At 36.9% G+C, this 25,897-nt stretch overlaps 1 protein-coding gene and 1 non-coding gene across 2 annotated transcripts; both read right to left on the reverse strand.

Moving 5' to 3' along the window:
• Positions 1 to 2,402: 2,402 nt before the first annotated feature.
• LOC120262709 lies at positions 2,403 to 2,509 on the reverse strand. Its single transcript, XR_005536965.1, has one exon. It is a non-coding gene; the product is annotated as a small nucleolar RNA R71 (small nucleolar RNA).
• An 18,879-nt stretch (positions 2,510 to 21,388) lies between these two features.
• LOC120262081 (glycosyl hydrolase 5 family protein-like) lies at positions 21,389 to 25,897 on the reverse strand. The gene is made up of 4 exons (XM_039270136.1): positions 25,292 to 25,897; positions 22,755 to 23,002; positions 22,140 to 22,660; positions 21,389 to 22,046 (listed from the first exon to the last, which is right to left on the reverse strand). The coding sequence occupies exons 1-4, from the start codon at positions 25,736 to 25,738 to the stop codon at positions 21,547 to 21,549; spliced, it is 1,716 nt and encodes a 571-aa protein (XP_039126070.1). The 5' UTR covers positions 25,739 to 25,897; the 3' UTR covers positions 21,389 to 21,546.

Genomic DNA, 25,897 nt, shown 5'->3' on the forward strand with positions numbered 1-25,897 from the left:
CATTAAGTTCCTTTGGAGGAAAACTATTTGGGGAGCTATCGTCGACATCGGTTTAGCGAGATGTGCCCTAGGTTTGACAAGGGAACCTTTGGAGAAGATGACGCGGCTCCTTAAGACCATTGACACGTACGACAAGGGGGTTTTCTCTATGGATTGCGTGCACTTACTTTCGATTTCATTGTTGATTTTGTATTGCTCCATAGAGAGCTAAACCCCAAGTGGGTTGATAAGCGCTTGTGTATTAGTAATATGAACTATTCTTTTCTTAAAATGAGCATTACTTTTATCAGATTTTATCTCTCATACATGTGTATTCATCTTCTTTTGTACATGTAGGGTTGTGGAGACAAGTATGGAAGAAAGAAGCCGAATTAGATCGTGAATGCACTTTGTTGATGAAATCTTGGAGTGAACAAACGTGAAGACACAAGTTGTGCTCAAAGACATATGAGTGTGTGCCAACCCCCATTGTGATCGAATGAACATGCAAATTGGAGGGGCACAAAGGCAGTCACAATCAGGTGTTCTGACTTGTACAATGCTAGCAAGATTGTAGCAAATTACTGTAGTAGTTACTGTTCACAGGTCGCTAAAAAATCTATTCCTGCATATTCACACGGGTGTGTGGAAATTCCACAGACCTGTGTGGATGGCAGATTCCACCCTGTTTAAGTCGCAACTTTAGCCCATTTTGAGAATCTTTTTTCCATCTTTTGCCCATCTCTTCACCATCTTTGGAGCCGTTCGCGGCTAGGGTTTGGAAAGGTGTTGGCTAGGTTTTTGGAGTGGTTCTATGGCCTTCAACACCGCATTCCTTTGGAAGATAGTTATTGGGGGAGCTTTCATCGGCATCGATTCAGCGAGGTGTGCCCTAGGCTTGACGAGGGAACCTTTGGAGAATATGCGGCTACTCCACAAGACCATCAACACAGACACCAAGGGGGTTTTATTCATGGATTGCATATCTTTACTCTCGATTCCATTATTGATTGTATTTTGCTCTATGGAGAACTAAACCCCTAGTGGGTACTTGAACTTGTAAACCCTAGGATGATATTGTTTCTTTGACTATTTATTATCCTTTCTTTAGATTGCCATAACTCATTAAACATCAATTAGGAGGCATAATAGTAGTCTTGCACTTGAAACAATAGTCCAAGGGTGAGCATTGTCTGAGTACCCCATTTTACCATCGATTACCTCTTTTTTGTATTCTCGCTTGATCCCTCTTCTCTTTTAATTTTATTTGCATTGATACTTTGAATCAACATCACAACTTGGTTTTCACTATTGTTAAGTAGAAATACTTGTGTTTTTGAGCAACTATTCCCTGTGGATTTGACTATCCCACTCACCGGGGTATTATATTACTTCGACGACCTATACACTTATGGTATGCACACGCAAGGAGTATGTCAAGTTTTGGAAGCATTTGCACTTTGCTATTTTAGCTATTCATCAATTATTCTATTTTACACTTTCTTATTCTTATATCGTTCTGATTTGTTTTTCTTTCTTTCTTTGATTGCAGCTCTAGGTTATAAGCAAAGACAACCCTTCGACATTGGTTGAAGATGATCTGGAAATTCAAAGAAAAACTCATAGACGGGGTAAGGAACCTGTACACAAACAAATAAATCAAGCTGAGATGGAATTTGAAGGGTCTTACATTATGGCAAAACAACATGAGCAGCTGGGGTATTATATTACTTCGACTACCTATACACTTATGGTATGCACACGCAAGGAGTATGTCAAGTTTTGGAAGCATTTGCACTTTGCTATTTTAGCTATTCATCAATTATTCTATTTTACAATTTCTTATTCTTATATCGTTCTGATTTGTTTTTCTTTCTTTCTTTGATTACAGCTCTAGGTTATGAGCAGAGACAACCCTTCGACATTGGTTGAAGATGATCTGGAAATTCGAAGAAAAACTCATAGACGGGGTAAGGAACCTGTACACGAACAAATAAATCAAGCTGAGATGGAATTTGAAAGGGTCTTACATTATGGCAAAACAACATGAGCAGCAAAGGACATTCTCAGATTATGCAAGACCCACAGTTCTTAGCACGCAGTCTAGCATTGTGAGGCCACCGATTATAGCTCAGAGTTTTGAGCTCAAGCCAAGCTTCATCCAAATGCTGCAGTAGTCGGCACAGTTTAAGGGTTTGGCCGATGAGGATTCGAACAACCACATTGAGAATTTCTTAGAAGTGTGTGACATGCTCAAGATTAATGGAGTCACAGATGATGCCATCAAGTTGAGGGTCTTCCCATTTTCCTTGAAGGGGAGAGCAAAGCAATGGTTACATTCATTACCTAGAGCATTGATCACTACTTGGGAGGAGATAGTAGAAGCTTTCCTTGCCCGATATTTCCCTCCTGGAAAATCTGTGAAGCTCAAGAATGAAATATCCTCTTTTGTGCAAATGGAATTGGAGTGTCTTTTTGAGACATGGGATAGGTTCAAACATTTCCTGTGGATATGTCCTCAGCATGGGTTCCCCAATTGGATGATTATTTGTACTTTCTATAATGGTTTGAACCCAAGCACAAAGTAATTAATCGATGCTGCATCAGGAGGTACCTTAGGAAGTAAAACCCCTAAAGAAGGCCGACAGCTAATTAAAGAGATGGCTATAAATAGTTATCAGTGTAACACACGAGACAAGAAGATGGTAGCCAGACTTCATTAGATTGATACAGTCACATCATTGGCAGCCCAAGTTAAGTCCTTGAGCAAGAAGTTAGATACTCTAACTTCTCCTAGATTGGCGACAATGATGAGTTGCACTAGATGTGGGGGAGGACATGCTTCGTCTGATTGCCTGATTGCTATTGGTGGCACAACTTCAGTGGAACAGGTGGATTTTGTAGGCAATGCAATGAGAGGTCAAGGAAATCTGTAGAGCAATACCTATAATCCGAGGTGGAGGAGCCACCCAAACCTTTCTTGGAGTAATCAATGGCAATAGAAGGCCATGGCACTACTGGGTTTCCAACAACAACAACAAGTCCCGAATATGGAGAACAGAGTTTCAAGGTTGCAGAACCGGATGACTGATTTGGAAAAGGCTTTGACCAAGTTTATTCAATCTTTGGATACTAGATTTTAGTTAGTTGAAGCCACACTTCACAACCACACTGCATCATTGCATAATTTAGAGAACCAAGTGGGACAAATTGCGAAGTCACTTTCAGAAATACCTCAAGGGAGTTTGCCTAGCAACACGGAGACAAATCCAAGAGAGCATGGGAAGGCGATCACTTTGAGGAGTGGTCCTAAAGTTGACAGTAGGCTCCCTACTGAGAAGATAATAGTTTAGTCACCCAAGGAAGTGGAGGTTGAGGAAAGAGCTAAAGAGAAGGAAGTGGCACCCCCATCTTACAAGCCAAGAATTCCTTATCCCTCAAGGCTGAAAAATGACCAAAATAATGAGCAATACAAGAAGTTTTTGGGTCTATTCAAGCAGTTGCACATCAACATCCCATTTGTGGAGGCGTTGTCTCAAATGGCTCACTATGCAAAGTTTCTCAAAGACCGCTTGACAAACAAGAGGAAGTTGGAGGAGAGTGCATCTGTGATCTCAAATGCTTCATACTCGGCGGTGTTACAAAAGAATGTGCAGAACAAGAAGAAAGACCCCGGTTGCTTCATTATTCCATGCAACATTGGTAATTTGTGTGGAAAAAAAGGCATTGGCGGATTCAGGGGCTAGCATCAATTTCATGCCTTGTACATTCTTTCATAAGCTAGGCTTGGGAGAGCCTAGGCCCACTCGGATGACACTTCAATTGGCAGATCAATCAGTTAGACACCCAAGGGGCATCATTAAGGATGTGCTTATGAAAGTTGATAAGTACATTTTTTCCATAGATTTTGTGGTGTTAGATGTTGATGAGGCTGTCGAGGTTCCATTGATACTTGGGAGGCATTCTTGCGCACTTCCAAAGCTCTCATTGACATGGATGGTGAGGAATTGACATTAAGAATGGGAGATGACAAGCTGACATATCACCTCGCCAAAGCCATGCACCATTTTCTTGATTTTGATGATACTTTATACTTTCTTGACACCACTAACGAGTTGATTGATGATTATGTGCAGGAAATATTGTGTTCGGACCCATTAGAGCGGTGGCTAGATCAAGAAATGGAGAATGAAGAAATTCTGTCACTTGGTCTAGTGGACAAGGTGCAACCTACCCCAGGAGTCATGAAGAGGATGATCCAAAAGCTTAAAAGGTCAAGGAGACATGACAAGAAGTGCCCCAATGTTAGTGGGGATAAGCATTCACGAATTAAGGGTGAGGAACCCTTGTGTGGTAACAAACTCGATAATTCCCCATCTACCTTGCAAAAATTTTGTTCATCATGCTTTCAAGTTGTTACTAAGAGGGAAACATTCAGTCATGAACCCCCTTGAGATAAGGGCAAGTACGTCAAGCTTAGTGACGTTAAAGAAGAGCTTCTTGGGAGGCAACCCAAGTCATTTACTTTTTTTTTCTAGGTTTAAGTTTAGTGTTTGCATGAATAAAAGCTTTAGTGTTGTTATCTTGATTTTTACATGCTATTGTTGTGTTTTTCTTGTAGATCGTTGGTGTTTTAGTGTGTTTCATTGTGATTGGCAAAGTTTAAGGTCATTTGAGCATATTCTCATGAATCCCTGGTCAGTTTTCCACTATTTTGGTAGTCTCTGTATAATATGTTAGTGTTGCAGAATTTTTTGCAAAGTCTGCAATTTTTCTGAGTCATGCATAGAAGACACATGGCCTTGTGGAATTTCCACAAGGGCGTGTGTTTCTGTTTAGAGCTCTACTTCTCTATCTATAGAAGACAAAGGGGTGTGTGAATGCCCCTGTGAGCGACCTTCTGGCGCTCACACGCCCTTGGGGAATTTCCACACAGGAGTGTGGATCTCTGCAGAGTGAAAGGTCTCCATCCCGAGAAGACACAGGGGCATGTGCGTACCCCTTTGGATGACCTTGTGGGTGGCACACGTTCTATGCCAAGAAAACATAGGGGCTTTTGAGTGCCCATGTGAGCCCCCTGTGAACATCCACACACCCGTGTGAAATTTCCACAGGGGCATTTGGAACACTTAGAAATTTTTCTTGAGAGAACAAAGAAGCCACAAGGGTGTGTGTGTGCACCTGTGGGTTGGGCACATGGGTGTGGGGTAATTTTCACACGCCCATGTGGATGCATTCAGAGGCAAAAGGGTCATCCCGAGAGCACATAGGGGCGTGTGGATGCCCTTGTGAATGTTTGTAGAATGTGTTTCAAAGCTTTTGTGATGTATTGTGGATTTTTCTCGAGTTTTTAGCCATGCTGCTGTAATGCCCCGAAGATCGACATAGGCGTGTGAAATTTCGACACGACCGTGTGGATTCCTGCAGATTTGGTTTTCTGAGTTTTAATTGATAATTTCTTTTTAAATCTTTGCAGGAATGGCTGCTAGATCAAAGAATGCGGCCGGCAAGCATCCCCGTGAGTATTTTCCTGAGCACATGGAGTTTGTGATCCCCAAACATCTCGTTCGTTTGAGTGCATGTCAAAGCTTAAGTTTGGACAGTCGAGATTCCTCGACTTGAAAGCGTTGAGAGAGATTCAGTTGGGGGATGAGATGGCCGACGAGGTTGACGAGTTGATCTCAGTGGGTAGCTAGAGGCGATTATTGTCGATTCGAGAGGCGGCTATTCGTATGCTTACTTTAGAGGTGCTAGCATCGTTCGAGTTCGATCGTTCCTACTCCAGCTTTGATAGTATTGGTGTTATTCAAATCAGAGCCTTCGGACAGTACTATAGCATGAGCGTGACTCAATTTTTTATCAAACTTGGGCCCTTCGAGGAGGCTTACACTGACACAGAGGACTATAAGCGGCTCCCGACAGATTACCCTGGAAGCTTGACTCCTCAGTGCGCTTACAGGACATTGTGTTGCCAGGGAAATTATGAGCTGGGAGTTTCCATGGCCACATGTCTCTCCCGACCAACCTACAGATATATCCAAGCCATTCTCAGCCAATCAATGAACGCCCATGGCGATAGCACTAGAGTTTTGAGCAGACAAGAGTTGTTATATCTATACTCCATGGTACCGAGCGAGCCACTCCACCTGGGACACATCATGGCATAGTACATGCGTCATCAGGGACAGTATGCCAAGGTTGGAGTGCTCTTCTCAGGCCCCTATATCACTCAAATCATCATGGGAATGGGTCTCTTGGGCGCTATCAGAGGGGCTGAGAAGATCATAATACCATCTACCCTCAGCCTAGAGACGATGCGATTGATGGACATGATCTGCAGGTACAATGATGGTATTTATGTCATGATCATGCTACCACCAGAGACAGGCGAGGGTAAGGGTGATGCAGCCGAGGGGTCTCAGCCTGCTCTTCAGCCACAGCTAGAGCAAATGGAGACAAAGGCACCCCTATAGCACAGGAGCCACCTCCAGTGCGTATCTTTTCTCCATCTCGAGCCCATGATCATTTTGAGAGGCTCAAGAGTGTTGTGGGGTGTTACAGAGTGACTTGTCTGAGGTTCAGGTAACACAAGCTATGAACCATGCTGAGGTGATGACGAGTCTTGAGATATTACAGCAGATTCTTGAGCGAGATGTAACCTCACCTTTCATCATGAGACCCTAAGGTCCAGTGATACATCCAGTATCACCAGCAGCACCATCACCACCACCACTACCACCACCAGCAGAGCCAGCACCAGCAGAGCCAGTAGAGCAGGATAGCGACTCTTGAGGCATCTTTATTTTTATTTATCTTTATGTTTTAGCATTTTTGTTTCTGCATTTTATTTTGGACTTCTATCACTCAAAAATGACTCTCCTTCTGAGTTTATCTTTTTGCTTTTCAGCTATTTTGAGTTGTATCTTTATAGACTCGATTTTATTTTGTTTTTGTTGAGCTTTACTGAACCCCCCTTATGTATACTTGCTGATGGTCTTGTGAGACTTGGAATTGAGGAATAGTCATGGGCATGGTCATGTGGCTTTTCACATGGCCGTGTGTGCTCCATAAACCGTTGGAACTCAACTCTCGATGAATTTGGCTCCATCAAACGTATACTAGGAATTCAGGGGAGTATTTTTTTCAATTGCCCATCTCCACACACATGTTTTGATTGTTATATTTCTTTATTATGCTTGCTTGCGTACATTGAGGGCAATGCACATCTTAAGTGTGGAAGGGAGATCATATTACACATGTTGTATACTTATACTTTCATTGTTCATGCTCATGTAGCTAATGGCAGTTCACCTTAGTACAATAGTTATATTCTTAAGTTTAGGAGAATTTTGTAACATTGAATACTATCATGTTCTAGTTTTACTTGAATTTTTAGGAATTTTTGCCCGATTAACACTTGTTGCACTACTCATTCATTAAACCTTGTGGAAACTCAAGTTTGACGTTTAAGGAATTGTTTTTGTTTTAGCATGTTTCTTGTTTTAAGTTCTCTAAAAAAAAGGAGAAAATGAATAAAAAAGAAAAATAGGTGTCTATGTTGTTTGTGCATTGGGGATGGAAAGAGCTACCACCTATGAAGTATGAAGCTACTCTCATAAGTGGCATACTAGTTATACCCTAATGAGAGAAAGAGCTATCAAATGGGATGAGTGAAAGCTACTATCCTGGTAGAAAGAGCTACCACCATGAAAGTGTGAAAGCTACCTTGGCGGCCACCTAGGAAAGGGCTACCTTAGAGGATGTGTGAAGCTACTACCATTTCTTTGTGTATATAAATAAGTCCCTCTTAATAAGAGCTTTGAGAAGCACATGTTGGGTTGACTTGAGTAAGTTTACACACACTTACACAATATCGGGGGTTGTTGTCCTTTTTTACTCAAGATTTTTAGCTAGAGCAATGATTATTCTTACTTAGCGTATGAATTTTTCCTCACTTGTAGAATGCCACTTTTGCATGCTTTTAGTGAACCTAATGCCAAGAACTTTCAATTTTCTTTCTTATATGCTTGAATATTTTATTTTTGCTTGAGGACAAGCAAAAGCTTAAGTGTGGGGGAGTTTGATAAGTGCTTGTGTATAAGAAATATGAAGTATATTTTTCTTACATTGAGCATTACTTTTGTCATATTTTATATCTCATTCATGTGTATTTGTGTTTTTTTGTGCATTTAGGGTTATGGAGACAAGTTTGGAAGAAAGGAAGCAAAAGTAGACTGCGAACGTGATTATTGATGAAGTTCTTGGATTGAACAAGGGTGAAGACAAAGTTGTCCTCAAAGACATGTGGGTGTGTGCCAACCTCCATTATGCTCAAGTGAATACACAAAGTGGAGAGGCATAATGGAAGTCACACTCATATGTTCCGACTTGTGCAACATTGTTAAGAGCTTCATCAATGTGGTTTCATTGAAGATGCCACATGATCTACCACATGGATGTGTGCCCAATCATGCGGCCTCAATGAAAAAAGTGAATTCGGGAGTATTTTCGGTGAAGTACTGTAACTGTTTACTGTAGCAAAATCAATTTAGCAGTTATTGTTCACAACACACAGGAAAACAAAACTTGGAAATCCACACGGCCGTGTGGATGCCCGATTTGAGCCCTATAAATAACACTTTGAGAGTTTTATTCTGGGAATCTTCTTCCTATCTTATGTTCATTGTCTGGGGAGAGTGCAGCTATGGTTTAGAGAGCCTTTTGCTGGGTTTTAGGAGCAGTTCTACGGCATTCGACATCGAGTTCCTTTGAAAGAGAACTATTAGGGGAGCTTTTGTCAGCATCGATTTAGCGACGTGTGCCCGAGGTTTCACAATGGAACCTTTGGAGAAGACAAAGTGGCTGCTCAAGACCATCGACACGGATGATAATGGTGTTTTCTCTATGGATTGCTTACACTTACTTTCAATTTCATTGTTGATTTTGTATTGCTCCATGGAGAGCTAAATCCCTAGTGTGTGCTTGGACTTGTAAACCCTAGGATGATTTTGTTTCACTGACTCTTATTATGCTTTTTTTTAATTGATGTTTTAATTGAGTTTCAACTCATGTGCTTGTTTATTTGATTTTCCCTTAGAGTGACACTATGATTGAGAATCCATCTAGGTAATTCTTTGGAGGGGTGCCAACTTCATTAGGATTAGACTTAGTGAGATTGAAGATGGTTGAGAGAGTGAGTAGAGAGGTAGTGGAACGTCCCCTTTCACTTCCGACGTGATTTATCCTACCTCCATGTTCCAAGAGTTCTTTGTGGTCACGGTAGAGTGTAGTGCCAAGAGACAAACTCCACTTGGGCTTAGTTGTGCAAGCAATAGAGTGAAGTGTTAAAGTAATCCTTGGTGCTGGGGCTTAATCATGACCAGGGGTCTTTCGCCTGGACCAAAGGGTTAGATTTATACTAGGGAATAGGGCTTATCACTTGGAATCCCAAGAGCTCCAAGCAGTTCCACACAGTGTGAGGTGTTGAGAATATTCCTTTTGCCGGGCATAATGTTGAGGGCTAGTCACGGTTGACCTTAGGCTTGGGACCATGTGTATTTGGATTTCCATGACTCATTAAACTTAGATTAGGAGGCATAATAGTAGTCTTGCACTCGAAAGAATAGTCCTAGGGTGAGCATTATCCGAGTACCCCATTTTACCGTCGATTACCTTTCTTTCATATTCTTGCTTGTTCCCTCTTCTCTTTACTTTTATTTGCATTGATAATTTGAATCAACGTCACAACTTGGTTTTCACTATAGTTAAGTAGCAATACTTGTGTTTTCGAGCATCTATTTCCTGTGGATTCGACTACCAACTCACCGGGGTATTTTATTACTTCGATGACCCGTGCACTTGTGGTACGCACACGCAAGGGGTGTGTCACCCAATAACCTAATGATAGAGACGAGCATCATCAGCACGAGTCCCAGCCTTGCAAAGGCAAGAGTTGGAGTCAGCAGGTGTTGGTGAAGGCTTCACATCAGTCATGTTGCAATGGGAAAGAATGTCCCGTATGTACTTAGATTGGGACAGAAATAGACCACACTCACGCTTGAGTACTTCAACACCCAGGAAGTAATGCAGTGGTCCATAATCCTCTTAAAAGAACATGTTGTTGAGTACTCTGATAAACCGAGAAATGAAGGTGGATCACTGCCTGTGATAATGATATCAACATAGACAAGTAGATAGATAGTCATTATGGGTAAGTGATGAACAAAAAAGGAAGTGTTAGAATAACAAGCCCGAAAGCCAGTAAAGAGAAGGAAAGTTTTGAGCTTATTAAACCATGCACGGGCCGCTTGTTTGAGACCATATATAGCTTTGTGAAGTTTCAGATATGGAGTGAAAAAGCATAATCAACGAACCCTTTCAGTTGCTCCATGAATACAGTGTCCTACAATTGACCATTGAGGAAAACATTGTTGATATCAAGTTAATGAATAGACCATCCCTTGGATAAAGCTAGAGTGAGTGAGAACAAGCCGAACTGTTGTTGGTTTGACAACCGAACTAAATGTGTCACAATAGTCAACTCCTTCCTCCTGGTGGAAGCCCTTCGCAACAAGTAGAGCTTTATAGTGCTTAATAGAACCATCAGCTCTCCTTTTGAGCCTATAAACCCACTTATTATTATGCATTAAAGCACTATATTCAGCCTGCATAGCTTGTTACCAACAAGAGTGTTTGCTGGCTTGATGATAGGTGGTGGGTTCCTGGAGGGGAGAGGATGTAGAATCTGGGATAATAGGATGACGGGTGGTATGGAAGAATTTTGGTTTGAGGGTTTGTGTTCGGGCCTTGGTGGTCATGTGATGAGAGGTAGTATCTGAGGCCTGAAAGTAGGTGGGGGTGTTAAGATAAGGCCCAGGAGGTGTCCATGGTGGACGATCAGTGGGAGGAGACGGGGGAAAAAGGAATAATAACTGATGAGGGGTGGTGATGGTGTGGAGATGGGGCGTGACTTGCTCAAGGAGAAAGGATGGTATAGAGGTGGGTTCGGTGGTCTTGGTTATGAGAGGCACTACAGACGATTCAACATGGTTAGCCTAGGGGAAAACATCCTCATTAAACATAACATGATGAGCAACGTAAAGGCGAGAAGAAGGAACATGGAGACAGAGATAACCTTTATACTTGGAGCTGAAACTTAGAAACACACAAGGAAGAGACTGGAAATCTAGATTATGGTTGTTATAAGGTCATCAGAAAAGATAATAAAGACACCAAAAAAGTTTTGAGGAAGGCATAGTCTGGAATCTTAGAGAATAGTTTTTGATAAGGAGATTCGTAGTTCAGTAAAGCAGTAATAGTGTGGTTATGGAGAAAGGTAGCGGTATGGAAGACTTGCTTCCAGAATTAGAAGGGTAAGGAGGAATGAGCGAGAAGTGATAAACCCTTTTCAACGATGACTTTATTTCTGCATTCGGCAGCCCCGTTTTGCTCCTGAGTGTAAGGGCAGGAGACACTATGAGAGATACCATGAGAAGATAGAAAGGTGGATATATTGTGTTTGAACCATAGCCTTGAGTTAAGAAAGACGTTAAACACTTGAGATTTGTGATTAAGGAAATAAATCCAAATAAATTTAGTAGCATCATCGTTGGACACAAAACAGCGATTTCTACTAAAGGACACAAACGAGGCAGGACCCCAAACATCCAAGTACACAAGATCGAATGGTTTGCGGGAACTAATACGAGAGCTTGGAAGATGAAAATGATGACTCTTTCCTAACTGAAAGGAATTACAAACTGTAGGAAAGTTATTGGAACTAACAGGAAGACAAAATTGAGACACTAGACGATGAAAGATGTATTCATGAGGATGAGCCAAGCGATGCTGCCAACCATGTAGAGTCGTGAGGGTGCCAAGCAGTGCAGTAGATGGGGTCTGGGCTGATGATGATGATTATGTGTAGAGACAGTAGAGGCCATGGTCAATGATCCCCCCGAAGGAGGGGTATGCCTTGTAGAGCCTTAAAATACAATGGTCAGGATAAAATTCTATAAAGATAGGATTATCACAAATAAGTTTGGAAACACTGAGAAGGCTCTTGGTAAGTTGAGGAACAACAAGAATGTCTTTGAGGTAGATGGAATTAGACATAGCAGGGAAAATAGTAGAACCATAATGTGAAATAAATAATTGGCTACCATTACCAACGAGGAGTTTGTCATCACCGCGTTACTCAATTGAATTAGTGAGCTAGCTCAAATCTGTGGTGACATGATCGGTAGCACCACTGTAGAAGTACCAGGAAGGATCAACAATAGCAGATGTTGACAGATAGTTAGCTAACCGCTCAGAAGGATGAGACAGAAATTGTCGAGGCGGATAATAAGTGTGATTGTTATGATTAAAACAGTCAATTGCTGGGTGTCCCATCTTCCCACAAACTTGCTACTGAGTGCGACGGCGAGACATGCCAGAAGAAGCGTTAGAGGAGCGTCGGTTATCACGCTTGCGGCTATTGTCATGACCACGAGAGTCACCATGGCGAGATGGCGAGTGGTTGATATGAGAAAAATAACGAATGGAAGTAGCATTGGCCGAAGGGGTAGGGACCAAGGAGGGCATTGGCGAGGGCAAGATGGAAGGGTGAGCGTGCCACGTGGTGTCAAGAGCAAGCCGCTCCTCCTCCTGAAGAAGGAAGCCAACAAGTTCATCGACAAGAACATCCTCCATTTTCATCATGAAGGCAATAACGAATGGGCCATATATAAGAGCTATCAAGACCATGGAGAATGTGACCAACGAGATCTTCATTTGTAATGGGATGAAGATTTTAAGCGAGATCGTCTACAATATTCCATTTCTACTCTCTATACTCCTAGATAAATATGGAGCCTTTCATCGAGATGTGGCTCGTCCTCATTTGTTGAATTGCCTCAATTTAGTGATTTTTAGAACAACATGCAGCAATCTTTTAAGGTAATTACTAACCTATCTTTATATTATATAATAAATAAACAATAAAATTTTTAAACCCATGACTAAAAATAAGCCATGTCTTGATGAATAATACTAAGATCTCCTGAGAACAAATTAAAATAGAGAAACTAAAGGGACAAATTTAGTATAATACATGACTAAATAGGGTATTCTACTAATAAAAAAGATGATAAATATGCCCCACAATGATATATTACATCCAACCAACCATGTCATATTGTCAAATAATATTTATTATATAAAAAAAATTATTAAATATTTTTACAAAGTTCGAAAGAGGAGTCATAGATCTGGTTTTCTATAAATTACGTTATGTAGTTTTAAAAAATTGTATTTTTAAAAATATTTACAAAAATCTGTTATTTGGTGATCTCTTTAGTGTATATATTTGCATAAAATAAAATAATGTTTAAAAAATTTTATATATATATTGTTTGATCATGATGTATACAAAGTTAAATATATGTAATATAAAAATTATATTTTTTAAAAAAATATTTATTAAAATTATTATTTGACACTCATGATATTTTTTTTTCACTTACCCTTTTAAAAGTAATTTCCAACTCCACCCTTAGTATCTGACCTATTAATGTATTTGGCTTCCTCTTATTACATCGTTGAAATATAAAGTGTATATATGGGGTGCTTTGTGCATATTATCGAAAAAAAAAAGTCACTCTTTTATAAAAAAGAAATTATCACTAGTTAAAAGGGACGATCAATATATATATATATATAATTTTAAATTAGAAAAATTCTTTAAATCAACTAAAAAGTGATTTAATTAATGCTAATAAATTTTAAATATTTTTAAATAAAGTTTTATATTATTAAAATCTATAAATTCATGATTAATTATTAAAAATACTTATTTTAAAAAATTATAAAAATATGTTTATATCTTGATTTCATTTGATGCCTTTGTTTTATTTATTTATTTTTTATACAATGAACTTTTTAATAAATTTATACATACTATTAAAGTAGATGTATAATCTACTCCGAGAGCATTTCAAAGAAAAATTTTAATTTTTTTATAACATTTAAGTTTTTATTTATATTTATATAATATTAATAATTGAAAAACATTAATTAAACCTAATTATTTATGCAATAAATGATCATAAGACCTTTGAAATCTAAGGTATAAAACAGTTTCTTTGATAGGAATTGTTTAATTATATTATTTTATATATGATATTGTCTCAAAACTCCACACAAAATTTTAAAAACTCCGATGTGAAGCCGGGGAGAATGTCTAATTAATACAAAATAGGATGCATTCAACGTTTGTTTTATTAAAAGATATTATAATAAATTAATCCATAAAAAACAAAAATTAATAAGATAAAAGAAGAATGATTGTGTGAGAGACCGGCCCACCTCAGTGAGACCCAGAACAGAACTGTGCACAAGCCAGGTATTGTTTTGCTTAGTTGGGAATTAATTCGCACTCCCTCGTAGTCAAACCCACGACCTAAGCCTTTTGTCTCACTTAAAGTCAGCGCCTCTCACCAATTGATACCCAAAACTCAAGGGTTCAAGCCTAGGAAAAAGAGGTTTTTTTTTCTTGAGATCTCTTTCTATCTCTCTCTCTAAAGACATATATATATATATATATTCAAGTGCAAACTTATCACATTAACCAATTTAAAACTAACATATAAACAAACATTTTTTTATAATATATAAGCTATTATTATAGGTAAAGAAAAAAAAATTAAAAACAGAAAATAAGTATTACTAAACATGATTTATTATACTGGAAATGAACAAAAAGTCCCTCCAAAGTTCAGGTATTCACAGAAACACCCTTCTAGTTTGAATATTCACAGTTCATCCCTCCTCTTTCATACATATGAATATTTGGTCCTTGCGGTTGCTAACTCCGTGAATTTTGAGGAGAAAAGACCGAAATGCCTTGCCAGTTACATCAATGATGTGTTCTCTCTCCACGTTGGGAAGTGGAAGCGGCCACGAATCCCGAGAAGGGAGTGTTGGTTCCTATGCGCACCTTCTCTCAGTTGCCCCTTCACATTCTGAGACTTTCCCCTTCAGATGCTGAGAGTTACACACATTGAAGCCCTTTGTTCAACTGAAGGTATTGAGAAGAAGTTTGCCAGAGCATTCCCCGGGTCTTCATTGTTGTTTCCTTGACACCATCTCCATACTCTTGAATCAGCGAACCTGAAGGTATTAATGGAAGATTGTAGGGTTGTTTACATCGCTTTTTTGGGTTTCTAGGGTTTTCGTAATTGAAGGTTTTTTAATTTTTATTTGTTGTGTATGATCCAGGCTTAAATTTGGAAAGTTGTCATTCTTTCTCAAATGGAAGATGATGTTTATAAACATTTGGTTTTAGTTTTAGCTTTGTCTTTTTCTTGCCTGTGTTGTTGACCCCTTAAATTAATCGGTTTTCATTTAAATAAATGTGTTTCCACTTATAATTTCTAGTTTCCACTTAAATATTATTGATAGTTCTTTAATCCTTCTTGGTGAAGGTATTGGACATATGGCAACTAACCTTGTAAACGGCAGGTGTTATTTGGTCTCTATAGCGGAAACGATTGCTGAGTTAAGACAAAACATGAGTTCTAGGCATTTAGAAATCATCCGGAGTACTCCTTTCGCATCGTTAATGGAAATTGAACCTATACTACAAGAGAGGGGATTGCTCGATGCTCTGTTGCAGAGATACAATGAGCACTACCAAAAATTTAAAATTGGTGAAAGCTTGTTGACGTTTAGGAAATTAATTTTATATCAAAAGAAATAATTTTGGAAATAATATTATATCAAAAGAAATAATTATTTAGGAAATAATATTATACACACTTTGGAAATAATATTATATCAAAAGAAGGTGAGAGCTTGTTGACATATTTATTACACACACTTTGGAAATAATATTATATCAAAAGAAATAATTACTTAAAATAGAGGTCACCCTAAAATATTTAGGAAATTAATTTTATTCCTTTTTAACTCACCATCACTCTTCTATCATAACTCATTATATCTTTTTATTTAACTTAAAATAAACTTGCCTATATGATCATAGCTTAAGGCCCGTTTGATGAGCATAATAGGATAAGGATGGATAGAATATGAGAACTAGATAAGGGTAGGAAAAGATATGAGCATGATAAACTCATATCCTATCTTATATTTGATGTGCATCAAATAAGGCATTAGATATGAATTTTTTTATTATATTTCACGTTTGAAGTGGACTAGTAGGATATGATATAAATTGCATGTAAATAGACATAATTACTCTTCATAATAAAGTTATATATTTTTTAAATAAAACAATAATAAAATAGATATTTTTTTAGATTTTTTACTTAATGATTTACTTATCGATATATTTATTAGTTTCCATTAAATTATTAAAAAATACATAACCTATAAATAATGCCGACAAATATTCTAAAAATTATAAAAAATAGCCTAGACTTTGTACATGTAGCAAAATAAATAGATCTGAGCCTCTTTCACATCACAATAAAAGGAAAAAAATTCAACCAGAGAATAAAGATAAGACATAACCAAAGAAGAGATTCAAGAGATTCAAGAGATTGATGGGGAACCTCTTCAACCTCTACGGATGGTAAAAATTCTACTTAAAATTGTGGACCCCACCTCCCTTAAATAAGAAAGAAAAGATAGACACCACCTCCATTAAATAAGAAAGGACAAAAAAAAACGGTTGCTTTTATTTTTACATTTTTTAGCCCGTCAAATCCCTCTATCTTCTTTCCTAAAGCCAAGAGCCTTCTCTTCCATTTATTTCTTCACCCAACCGGAACTCCCTATTCCTTAACCTCACCGTCGACCTCATCGTTAGCCATGCCATCGTCTTTGGTTTGGAGCTTCAAAAAGGTGATCCATGTTGTTGGCAATTAGGTTGCCAAGTTTGTGGGTAAAATGAGATGATATTAGCTTATTATATTTTTTAGCCCAACTGGTTAATTCTTCTTTGCTTTGCTAGTAAAGAATATTAGTTTGTATTGATAGCATGTGCCCTTATTTGTCTATTTGGTTGATTGCTTTGTTTTAGTTATGCCCACAAGGTGTTTATTGAAATGTTATTTTCCTTGAAACATGATTTTTGGCTATTGTATGGCTAAATTATCTTGTGATTAGATGTTTAGTGTTAGATAGAGTAGAAAGTGAGTCTTTGAATTTTGCTATGTGCTTTAATCCATGTTTTGGGTATTGTTAAATTATTGTTTTGAGCTATTTTGATTATGCTTTTAGGGTTGTTCAAGAATGATTGATCTTGTGTTCGAATGAGAGTTAGATTTTGGAGATCTCCAGGTAAGTAAACCACATATAAATCGATATATATATGTATATGCAAATTTCTGATTCATAATTATTTAATTAATTCGGGTTTTACTGTTTAAAGAAAAAAAGCATTCTTATACTATTCAAAAATTCATGTTTTGACTATTATGACTATCTTTCAAATTCAGAACTTATAGATATTCATAAATTATTTATTTTTGTAATTATGATAATGAGCTTAAATACGGATTATTATGAGTTTAGCTTGTATACTATTTTGTTTTTATTTGTGAGGTACTAAATTCTTTGGGAATCATTATTTAAAGTTATAATTATAAACCCAGCTTTTTGATCACTTGTATGTAATTAGTTATCTGATTAATTATTTGGGTTATTAACTATACTTATTTAATTAATGGATAATTTGCTTTGTTTTACCGATTAATGTATAGGAATGTTAAGATTTTATATTTTGGTAATAGTGGGCCCTATATGGGCTTAGGGGTCTTACACCAAAAAGTCTCAAGACTTAGTGGCTCACCCCTATGCCTATATATAAACCTATTACATTTCTATCACACAACCGATGTGGTACTATATTTCCAACACCCTTCCTCAAGTTCAACTCGGTCGAACTTGCTCAGACTTGTACACCATAGGTCTGTTTACCAGGACTTGTACAATACTTTGTGTCTCAGAGGTCCTACACACATGGACTTGTACACTACTTGTGTCGCAGAGGTCCTACTCACATGGACTTGTACACCACTTGTGTCTCAGAGGTCCATTTTTTTAATATATATATTGGGCTCCACTATATTTATCTGATACCATGTTAAGATTTTATATTTTGGTACTAGTGGGCCCTATATGGGCTCTATATGGGCTTAGAGGTCTTACACCAAAAAGTCTGAAGACTTAGTGGCTCAACCCCTATACCTATATATAAACACATTACACTTCTATCACACAACCGATATGGTACTATATTTCCAACAAGAAATATTGCTATTTTTCTTATTTGTTTGTTAAAGATATTATTATTTGGAATAATTGGAATTTTTTTTGTTTGAAAACGGGATCACTGAATTTCAGTATTATTACGTTAACGATAATTTCGGACCCAACATATTTTTTATGGAAACTTGTAGTCCCCATTTAACTATGCACTAACCCTATCACTGGGGTTTAAAACACTGACCATGTCGACACGTACTTCTGACATAGAAGCTATAGTTTTGCATAGTTCCATCGGTGAAGAATAACGGCTTCTGATATTCAGTCTTAGGTCACCAAGAGTAAATATATGAGCTCTGAAATCTGACTCGGATCACCGAGTTTAAATAAATGAATTTTGATGTTTTGTTTGGTATTAGTTGTTTGGGGAACTTATATGCTAGTTAATTTGGTAAATTAAATCCGTTTTAAATTATTTTTTATTTCTGGGTTTTATTTGTATAATTATTTCATTATCTTACATTTTGTATGTTTTTAGAAATTATTGAATTTTGTGATCTTGATATTTTTAGTGGTTGCTTACTGGGCTCCCAAGCTCATTAAGTTGTTCTCATTTCCTTTCAGATTAGGAGTAGGGTTGAGTGGTGGACAGCTTAGCGAGGTCGTGAGCAAGTCGTCATCTAGTGTTTATCAAGTTAATGAACTTCCTTTGTTGTGGACTTAGAACTTCTTGTCTTTTGTTTAATTGTCGTGTGAGACAATTGTTGTTTGTTTTCGTTGTATTTCGAGCATTGTGCCTCTCTGTTGCTTTTGAAAGTTAGTGTCTTTGTCAAATGTTGTTTTATCTAGTGTGAGACAGGTATTTAGGCCTTGCGTGCCTACTTGGTTATGGCCCTTGTAGGTATACGACCATTTGTCAACGCTTCGGGTTCGAGGCGTGACAAAAATATTGGTGCCCTTGGTTTGATGAACAAAAGAAAGGATAAAATAAAACCTTAAACGAGGAGAGAAACCAACTAAAAGATAAAAAAAGTAAATTTAATTTTTTTTAATCACATCCCGTTTGTATCTGAACTCTCCCCATATGATTAGTTATTGTTTGTAGGATAAAGTGGGTTAAGATATTATATGCTATTGACTCATCAAACAAAAGATAATAATAGAATATGATAATCTATCATATTTTATTGTTCTTATTTTGTTCACCAAACAAAACCTTAATGTGTTTTTTAAAGCCCACTTAATCAATTAGAGATGGCAAAGCCTCAATCTTTATCAAAAGCAAAACCAATTTTTGTTTTAGTTTTTAAAAACAGTCCTATATGCTCTTTGTAAATATGATAAATTTTATATTTGGAACTTCTCCATCGTATGCAACTACTCTTGAATTATGAGGTCTCCCTGTCAAACTATAGCTATAAGCTCAAGTTAAACTACGGTGTTACTAGGATCAATGTCAACTGTGTTGGTTTTTTTTCTTTTCTTATTATGGTGCTTTCGGTTGACTCTAATGCTCAGGAACGCAGGATGATTGCTAGGTGTGCATGAGGCAATGTGGAATGTCTTATAGCTATTCCTATTTATCTTCATGATTGCTTTACTAATGAGAAATGATGGGTAAATGTCTTGACTGGATAGTGTACTATAGTCATTTTTTATTTTGAGCATTAAACTTCAATTTATATCATTTTAGTCATTTAATTTTAATTTATGTTCACTGGAGGATATTAAATGTATTTTAGAGAGAATTTGATAATGTATACGCTAGATTAATTTACCACATCAACACTAGTTCACTCTGTTATTTGCATATGCAGGCAAGATATGTCATTAAAAAGAGCAAATTAACCACTCTTATTGACGCAACACTTGCCACGCCAGTTCGGTGAACTAGTTAATAATAGTGGCCACGTGGCTCTTTTTGATGACATGGCATGTCCTCATATATGTATATGAAACCGCGAACTAGTCGATGTGGCAAATTTGACATACATGTCATCAAATTATCCCCGAAATCCTTTTGGTAACTCCCGGTGAATAAAAATTAAAGTCCAATACTCAAAATAAAAAAAAAAATACCATAGTTCTGTATCCACCCAAAAAAATTACCCGAGAAATAACTCTTCTAGATATTCATCTTCCAATGGCTACCCCAACCTTTAAAATAACTTAGAGGCTGTTTGGTTACCTGTAAGTAGTTGTAGATAGCTCTAATGTAAGTGGCTTTACATATAAGTGACTGTTTGGTTTGCTGTAAAAGTTCCACATACATGTAAATGAACTTACATCTCACCCACTTTTACAATATTTCAACTTACAGCAAAATTTGTTGTAAGTTGAAATATAGTAAAGTAAGTGGTATTCACTCACCATTATATTCAATTAAAAATATTTAATAAATTAAGTTATCTTTAAATTTAATTATAAAAATACTTTTAAGTAATAAATTTAAAGAAATATTAAATATTTATATGATTAAAAAAATTTATGACAAAATTTTTTTTTATTGAAAATATTATATTGTTTTAAATATACTTATAAAATATTTTTAAGTAATAAAATTAAATAAATATTAAATATTTTAAGAATTTACTATTTATATGATCATATATTTTTATGAAAAATAATTTTTATTATTGAAAATATTATATTGTTTTTAAAAATTATTTATAAAAATATTTTTAAGTAATAAAATTAAATAAATATTAAATATTTTAATAATTTACTATTATATGATTATATATTTTTATGAAAAAATATTTTTTATTATTGAAAATATTACATTGTTTTTAAAAATTAATTATAAAAATATTTTTAAGTAATAAAATTAAATAAATATTATATTTTTATAGTTTAGTATTTATGTAATTAAATATTTTATCATAATTATTTTTATAAAATTAATTATAATTTTTTTCAAGTAATAAAATTAAAGAAATATTAAATATTTTTAAATTTATTAAATTAATTAATTATTATTATTTAAATTAATGTTAATGAAGAGTTTTAAATAATTAATAATAATAATAATAATAATAATAATAATAATAATAATAATAATAGGTAATGGAGTAATCTCACCAACTCACATAGTAATTATATTTTTAAACTTACATCTAACCAAACAAATAAAAAATAAATATATCGTTCTTAGTTACAGCAAACCAAACAGCAATGATGCAAGATAAAATACAGCATTTTCACTTACACTGTAATTTCACTTATATGTAATTTTAGTTACAGACAACCAAACAACCCTTAATAAAATGTTTGAAAGTTTTACCATTGAACACAAATGAAATCAAAGTATTCATGGTGATATTTTACAATTTGTAAGAATTTATTTTCCTAAAGTTATCTCCTCCGACCAACAATTGGTGTATATACATCTAATGCTCCAGTGGGAAGTAGATCCATCAAGGCCTTTTGTTCAGTTTCATATCTGGTGCTGCTTATAATCTTGAACCATTGGCTCTCAGGGCTGCACGTTTCATATCTCAAACACTTACAGAAATTGGTTACAATGAAACCTTCAGGACTAACATCTAAACAAACAGCACTCCCATTGACGGCCATCTCAGAGGCAATGTGCATTTTTGAGTCAGATATCAGCTTCCATTTGGAACTAGACTCACCACATTGAGTTCCGAGCTTCGGAGGCTTTCCAATGTCTTCAACTTGTAGGCAAAATCCTGAGCTCTTTTCCATGATATCATCTTCTAGTGTGTAATTCCAAGAATCTGATTGAGCACAGGGACCAAGCTCCAATTTAAACAAAGATTTCTTTTGAATACATAGTCCAGTTAATGGATGGAAGATAATGTTGTACTGCGGGACGTTGGAAAGGCCAGGCCCTGCAAGATTTTAAAAAACACAGCTTTTAGTAATTTCATAATCAATGATGTCTTATTTCATGCATTTTAGACGAACACTCATCGTAAAAATACCTTGAAAGGGTTTCTGAACACCAGCAAGTCTATAAACAAATCTTTCATTTCTGGCCTTACTCCAATCCCGGCTTAACACGCCGTAAGTCTCGTCAAAATCAAGCTGTCCCTCTCGGCGATAGTAGCTACCTTGTAATGCCCATATAGCCCAATCCAGATCCAATTCTGCTGCCACACTAAGAAAGCAACTGAGAAAGAGGTTATCAGCTAGACTGTTACCCATGACATCCACACCAAATTCCGACAGGAACAAAGGCCACCCATCTTTTAGCAAGAAGCCTCCCTTTCGAATAAAGTTACTAGTTGCATTTCCACAAGCTTCATTAGAATTTCCATTCTGCCAGTCCTGGCCATCTGAGAACCCATACCAATGCAGCTCAAATACTAGCTTATCAGTAAACGGCAACTCTACTTGCTTCATAGAAAGAAAGCTAAGGTCCTTGTCATAATCCAAGCCAGACAGTATAGCTAGAATTTCTGGGTTTGCTGAATGCACTGCCTCTGCACCTCTTTGCATGTATCTAGTTTGTCCAAATAGAAAAAGAATGTATGGAGTCAATTTAGCATATCCTACTGAGTGAATATTTTTCTTTACAGTTATATAACTAAGCATACTTGTACCAGCCATCGAGAGTTTGATTAGGACCCCTGAGCTCATTTCTTAGGCTCATGCCAACTACATTTGTTGATCCTCTGAATAATGTTGCCATTTTAGTGAGAGCCTCCAACCACTCTTCAGGATCAAAGAATTTGTCACCAAAGAAGCCATTGTCATCAAGCTTGCTACAGCACCAGCCAGGTTTGGTTATTTGATTGTCAAGTATAACCATGATGTTGCTGTCAGCTAGATTTGACACCACAGCCTGTTGAATTTTCATTGCATGTTAAGAACAACATCTGACTTATCCAAGATAGGAAATATGCAAAGTGCTAGCTTATAAGTTGCAATTCAGAAATTGCCCACATAAATCTCATCTAGGGTATAAACTAGGGGTGTAAATGATACACCTCTACTCGCAAGCTACTCGGGCTCGGCTCGGTGAAAACTCGAACTCGGCTCGGTCACAGTCGAGCCGAGCTCGAGCTCGAGTAGCTCGAGTAGTCGAGCGAGCCGCGTTCGAGTATTGTGATACTTGGCTCAAGTGCTCGCGAGCCTAATCGAGCATGTATGTATATATATAATATTAGATTTATTTGATAAAAATCAAGAGGAAAAACTTTCGAGCTCGAGCATAATGTTTATGGTTATTTTCAGCTTTTTCGAGCTTAATCGAACGAGTTCGAGTAGCTCGATTTGTGTACCAAGTCGAGCTTGAGCTATAAAATAAATACTTGATCGAGCTCGAGCCGAGTATCGAGTACCGAATTTTCAGTCGAGCTCGAGCTCGAGCTCGCTACTGCTCGGCTCGAACTCGATCGATTACACCCCTAGTATAAACTAGTAGGTTTCCATGATAAGAAATGTGTAACAGCACATTAGTCATCATTAAAAGACATACATGAAATGCTCTAAAAAGACCATGGAAAGCTCATCTCAAAGATTCACCAGAGAATAATTAAAAAATTGTAGCACATGATAGTGAAATATTAAAGGACCTCTTGTAGGTTAGGGCATGGTTTGTCTCATCAAGAGGAGGACGAGAAACTTAACATCTGTACTTCATTGCTTGATTTTGGTTATGAACTTCAAGTCCTACAAGTATGAAATTAACTTTGATGCAGGTAGGGTGAAAGATAACATGAACCATCACAGGTCGATTGTTAAACTTCTGTCAAAGTGCGTATGTCCAGAAAAAAAATTAGGCTAAGATTGTACAAAACCATCACAGGATGATGGTATTAGGACAATCACAATCACATAAATAGGTAATTAAGTGTCATTTCTCCTTGGAAAAAAAAAACCTTTGCTCTAAAAAGTATCGCATGACATATAATCAACATCGTGGTTATCCTTTCAGGAATCTCAGATAAGACTGATTACTTCAAGAGTTCTCAAATTTATGTTACTCAAGAACTTATACTATCAATATAAATATATAAAATAAAAATCAAAGGTTTCAAAGGTAATTGTTCCACAGAAATTTATGGTCCATAACAAAAGTAGGAGTTACCTGAACCACAGCCAGTTGACATAGGTTAACTTGGTCATAGGGTCGACAAATTCTTATGTAGCATGAGTCCAGGGAAACAGTGATGAAGAACTTAGTAATTCATCGATCAGGATCTATGTAGTTTTGCTGGCTTCAATTAACATTAATGTCATATTAAGCTCCCAGTTTAACTAGAACTTGTAGCTTTTAGCTAGATTCATTGGATGTTTGGTTCAGTATCTCAGTCCCCCCAACCATGCAAAACTTATTTGATATTTGTCAAATGAATTTCCATTTAAATGATGACCAAAGTACTTTTACAAAATTCTAAAATATAATTCACATAATAGAACAGCAGGGATATCCTCTGAAATTTTTTTTACTCAAATATTTATCAAGAGAAAAGTTTAAGCTAACATAATGCTTAAAGAAGATCTTTTAACTAAAATATAACAGTTTTTAGCTAAGTTTGTATTGACATCGTACAAAGACAAGACCAATGAAATTAGATTCTGCACAAATCATACTCTACTGGTAACTATAGGTAATTATATTAGCTTACCTTCGAACATTCAGTAATATATCAGCTAGTGAATGTCTAACTTTTACTTGTTATTTATTGCCAATTAGTTGCATTACCTGAAACACCCAATCTCCTAAGAGGCAATTTAGCATAGAAAACGAAAAACAACAAAATTAATTAAAGAAAAAGGTTTTCAATAGTGTTTGCAAAGTTATCCCAAAATACAAGCCAAATGCCTAACGAATAGGTAATTCCTGAATAAGGCTCTTGATTTCCGTAACATGAAATAAGGAATAAGACCCAAAAGCAAAAGCATTGAATTGGTGAGAGATACAAGTAATGCAGGCACAGAAGCTGTTTTTCAATCAAATTTGCTGAAAAAGTTACCAAAATTTTATCAGATCAAACAAGTTATAATAAGAAATTAACACCTCAAGATTAGTCCAATGTTTGAATTCTGTTACCACAATTTTAAACCCACAAGTACAAGAATTGCGGATCATGCACAGTTAAAAATCTCTCAGCTGAAAGACAGTGACCTGAAAAGCTTGAAACAGGGTAAGATCCATGATCTCCGGGTTATTGGCCTGGACGCCGGCGGCGGCCTCCATCAAACCAAGTCGCAGAAGGGACGCCCGAACGGTGAGGGACGCCAAGGACGGATCAGAGAGAAGATCAGTAGGCCAAGTAAGCCTCACACAATTGAAGCCCATAGATGCGATGCGCTCCGATATTGTCTTGATGGGCTGTTTGTCGAGCCCCTCCGCCACCACAGTCTCCATGTGAGCTGCCCAGTTCCCGCAGGCGAGCTTCACTCGCCGCCCCGCAGCATCCACAACCCATCGTGAGCTTGTGGAGAGTGGGAGGGATGGGAGGGATGTGGATTCGGTAAGGAGAGAGGTTGGACAGAGGAAAAGAAGGAAGGAGAGCAGGATGAACATGGCGAGTGGTAGCTGGGTTTGGATGTCTTGGGGTTCACCGTTCATTGAAGAAGAAGACTTTGGTTTTGCAACGCGTGCAAGAGATTCTTAGAAGCATTCTTGGAAGGAATTATATGGCATGGATTGATGATTGCAAAAGGAAGTAAAAACGGAATTGTTTGGATGGAGTATATTACAAAGTTATTGGCTAGTCGGAAAGGGAAG

This window comes from Dioscorea cayenensis, chromosome 5 (genome assembly GCF_009730915.1).
Source record: "Dioscorea cayenensis subsp. rotundata cultivar TDr96_F1 chromosome 5, TDr96_F1_v2_PseudoChromosome.rev07_lg8_w22 25.fasta, whole genome shotgun sequence".
Taxonomy (NCBI): domain Eukaryota; kingdom Viridiplantae; phylum Streptophyta; class Magnoliopsida; order Dioscoreales; family Dioscoreaceae; genus Dioscorea; species Dioscorea cayenensis.

Coding starts and splice junctions, on each gene's coding strand:
- LOC120262081 (XM_039270136.1), bottom strand. CDS start 25,738: ATGAACGGTGAACCCCAAGACATCCAAACCCAGCTACCACTCGCCATG. Junction 22,661..22,754: donor ACTCTCGATGGCTGGTACAA/GTATGCTTAGTT, acceptor TGGACAAACTAG/ATACATGCAAAGAGGTGCAG. Junction 22,047..22,139: donor TGTTCAGAAACCCTTTCAAG/GTATTTTTACGA, acceptor AAAATCTTGCAG/GGCCTGGCCTTTCCAACGTC.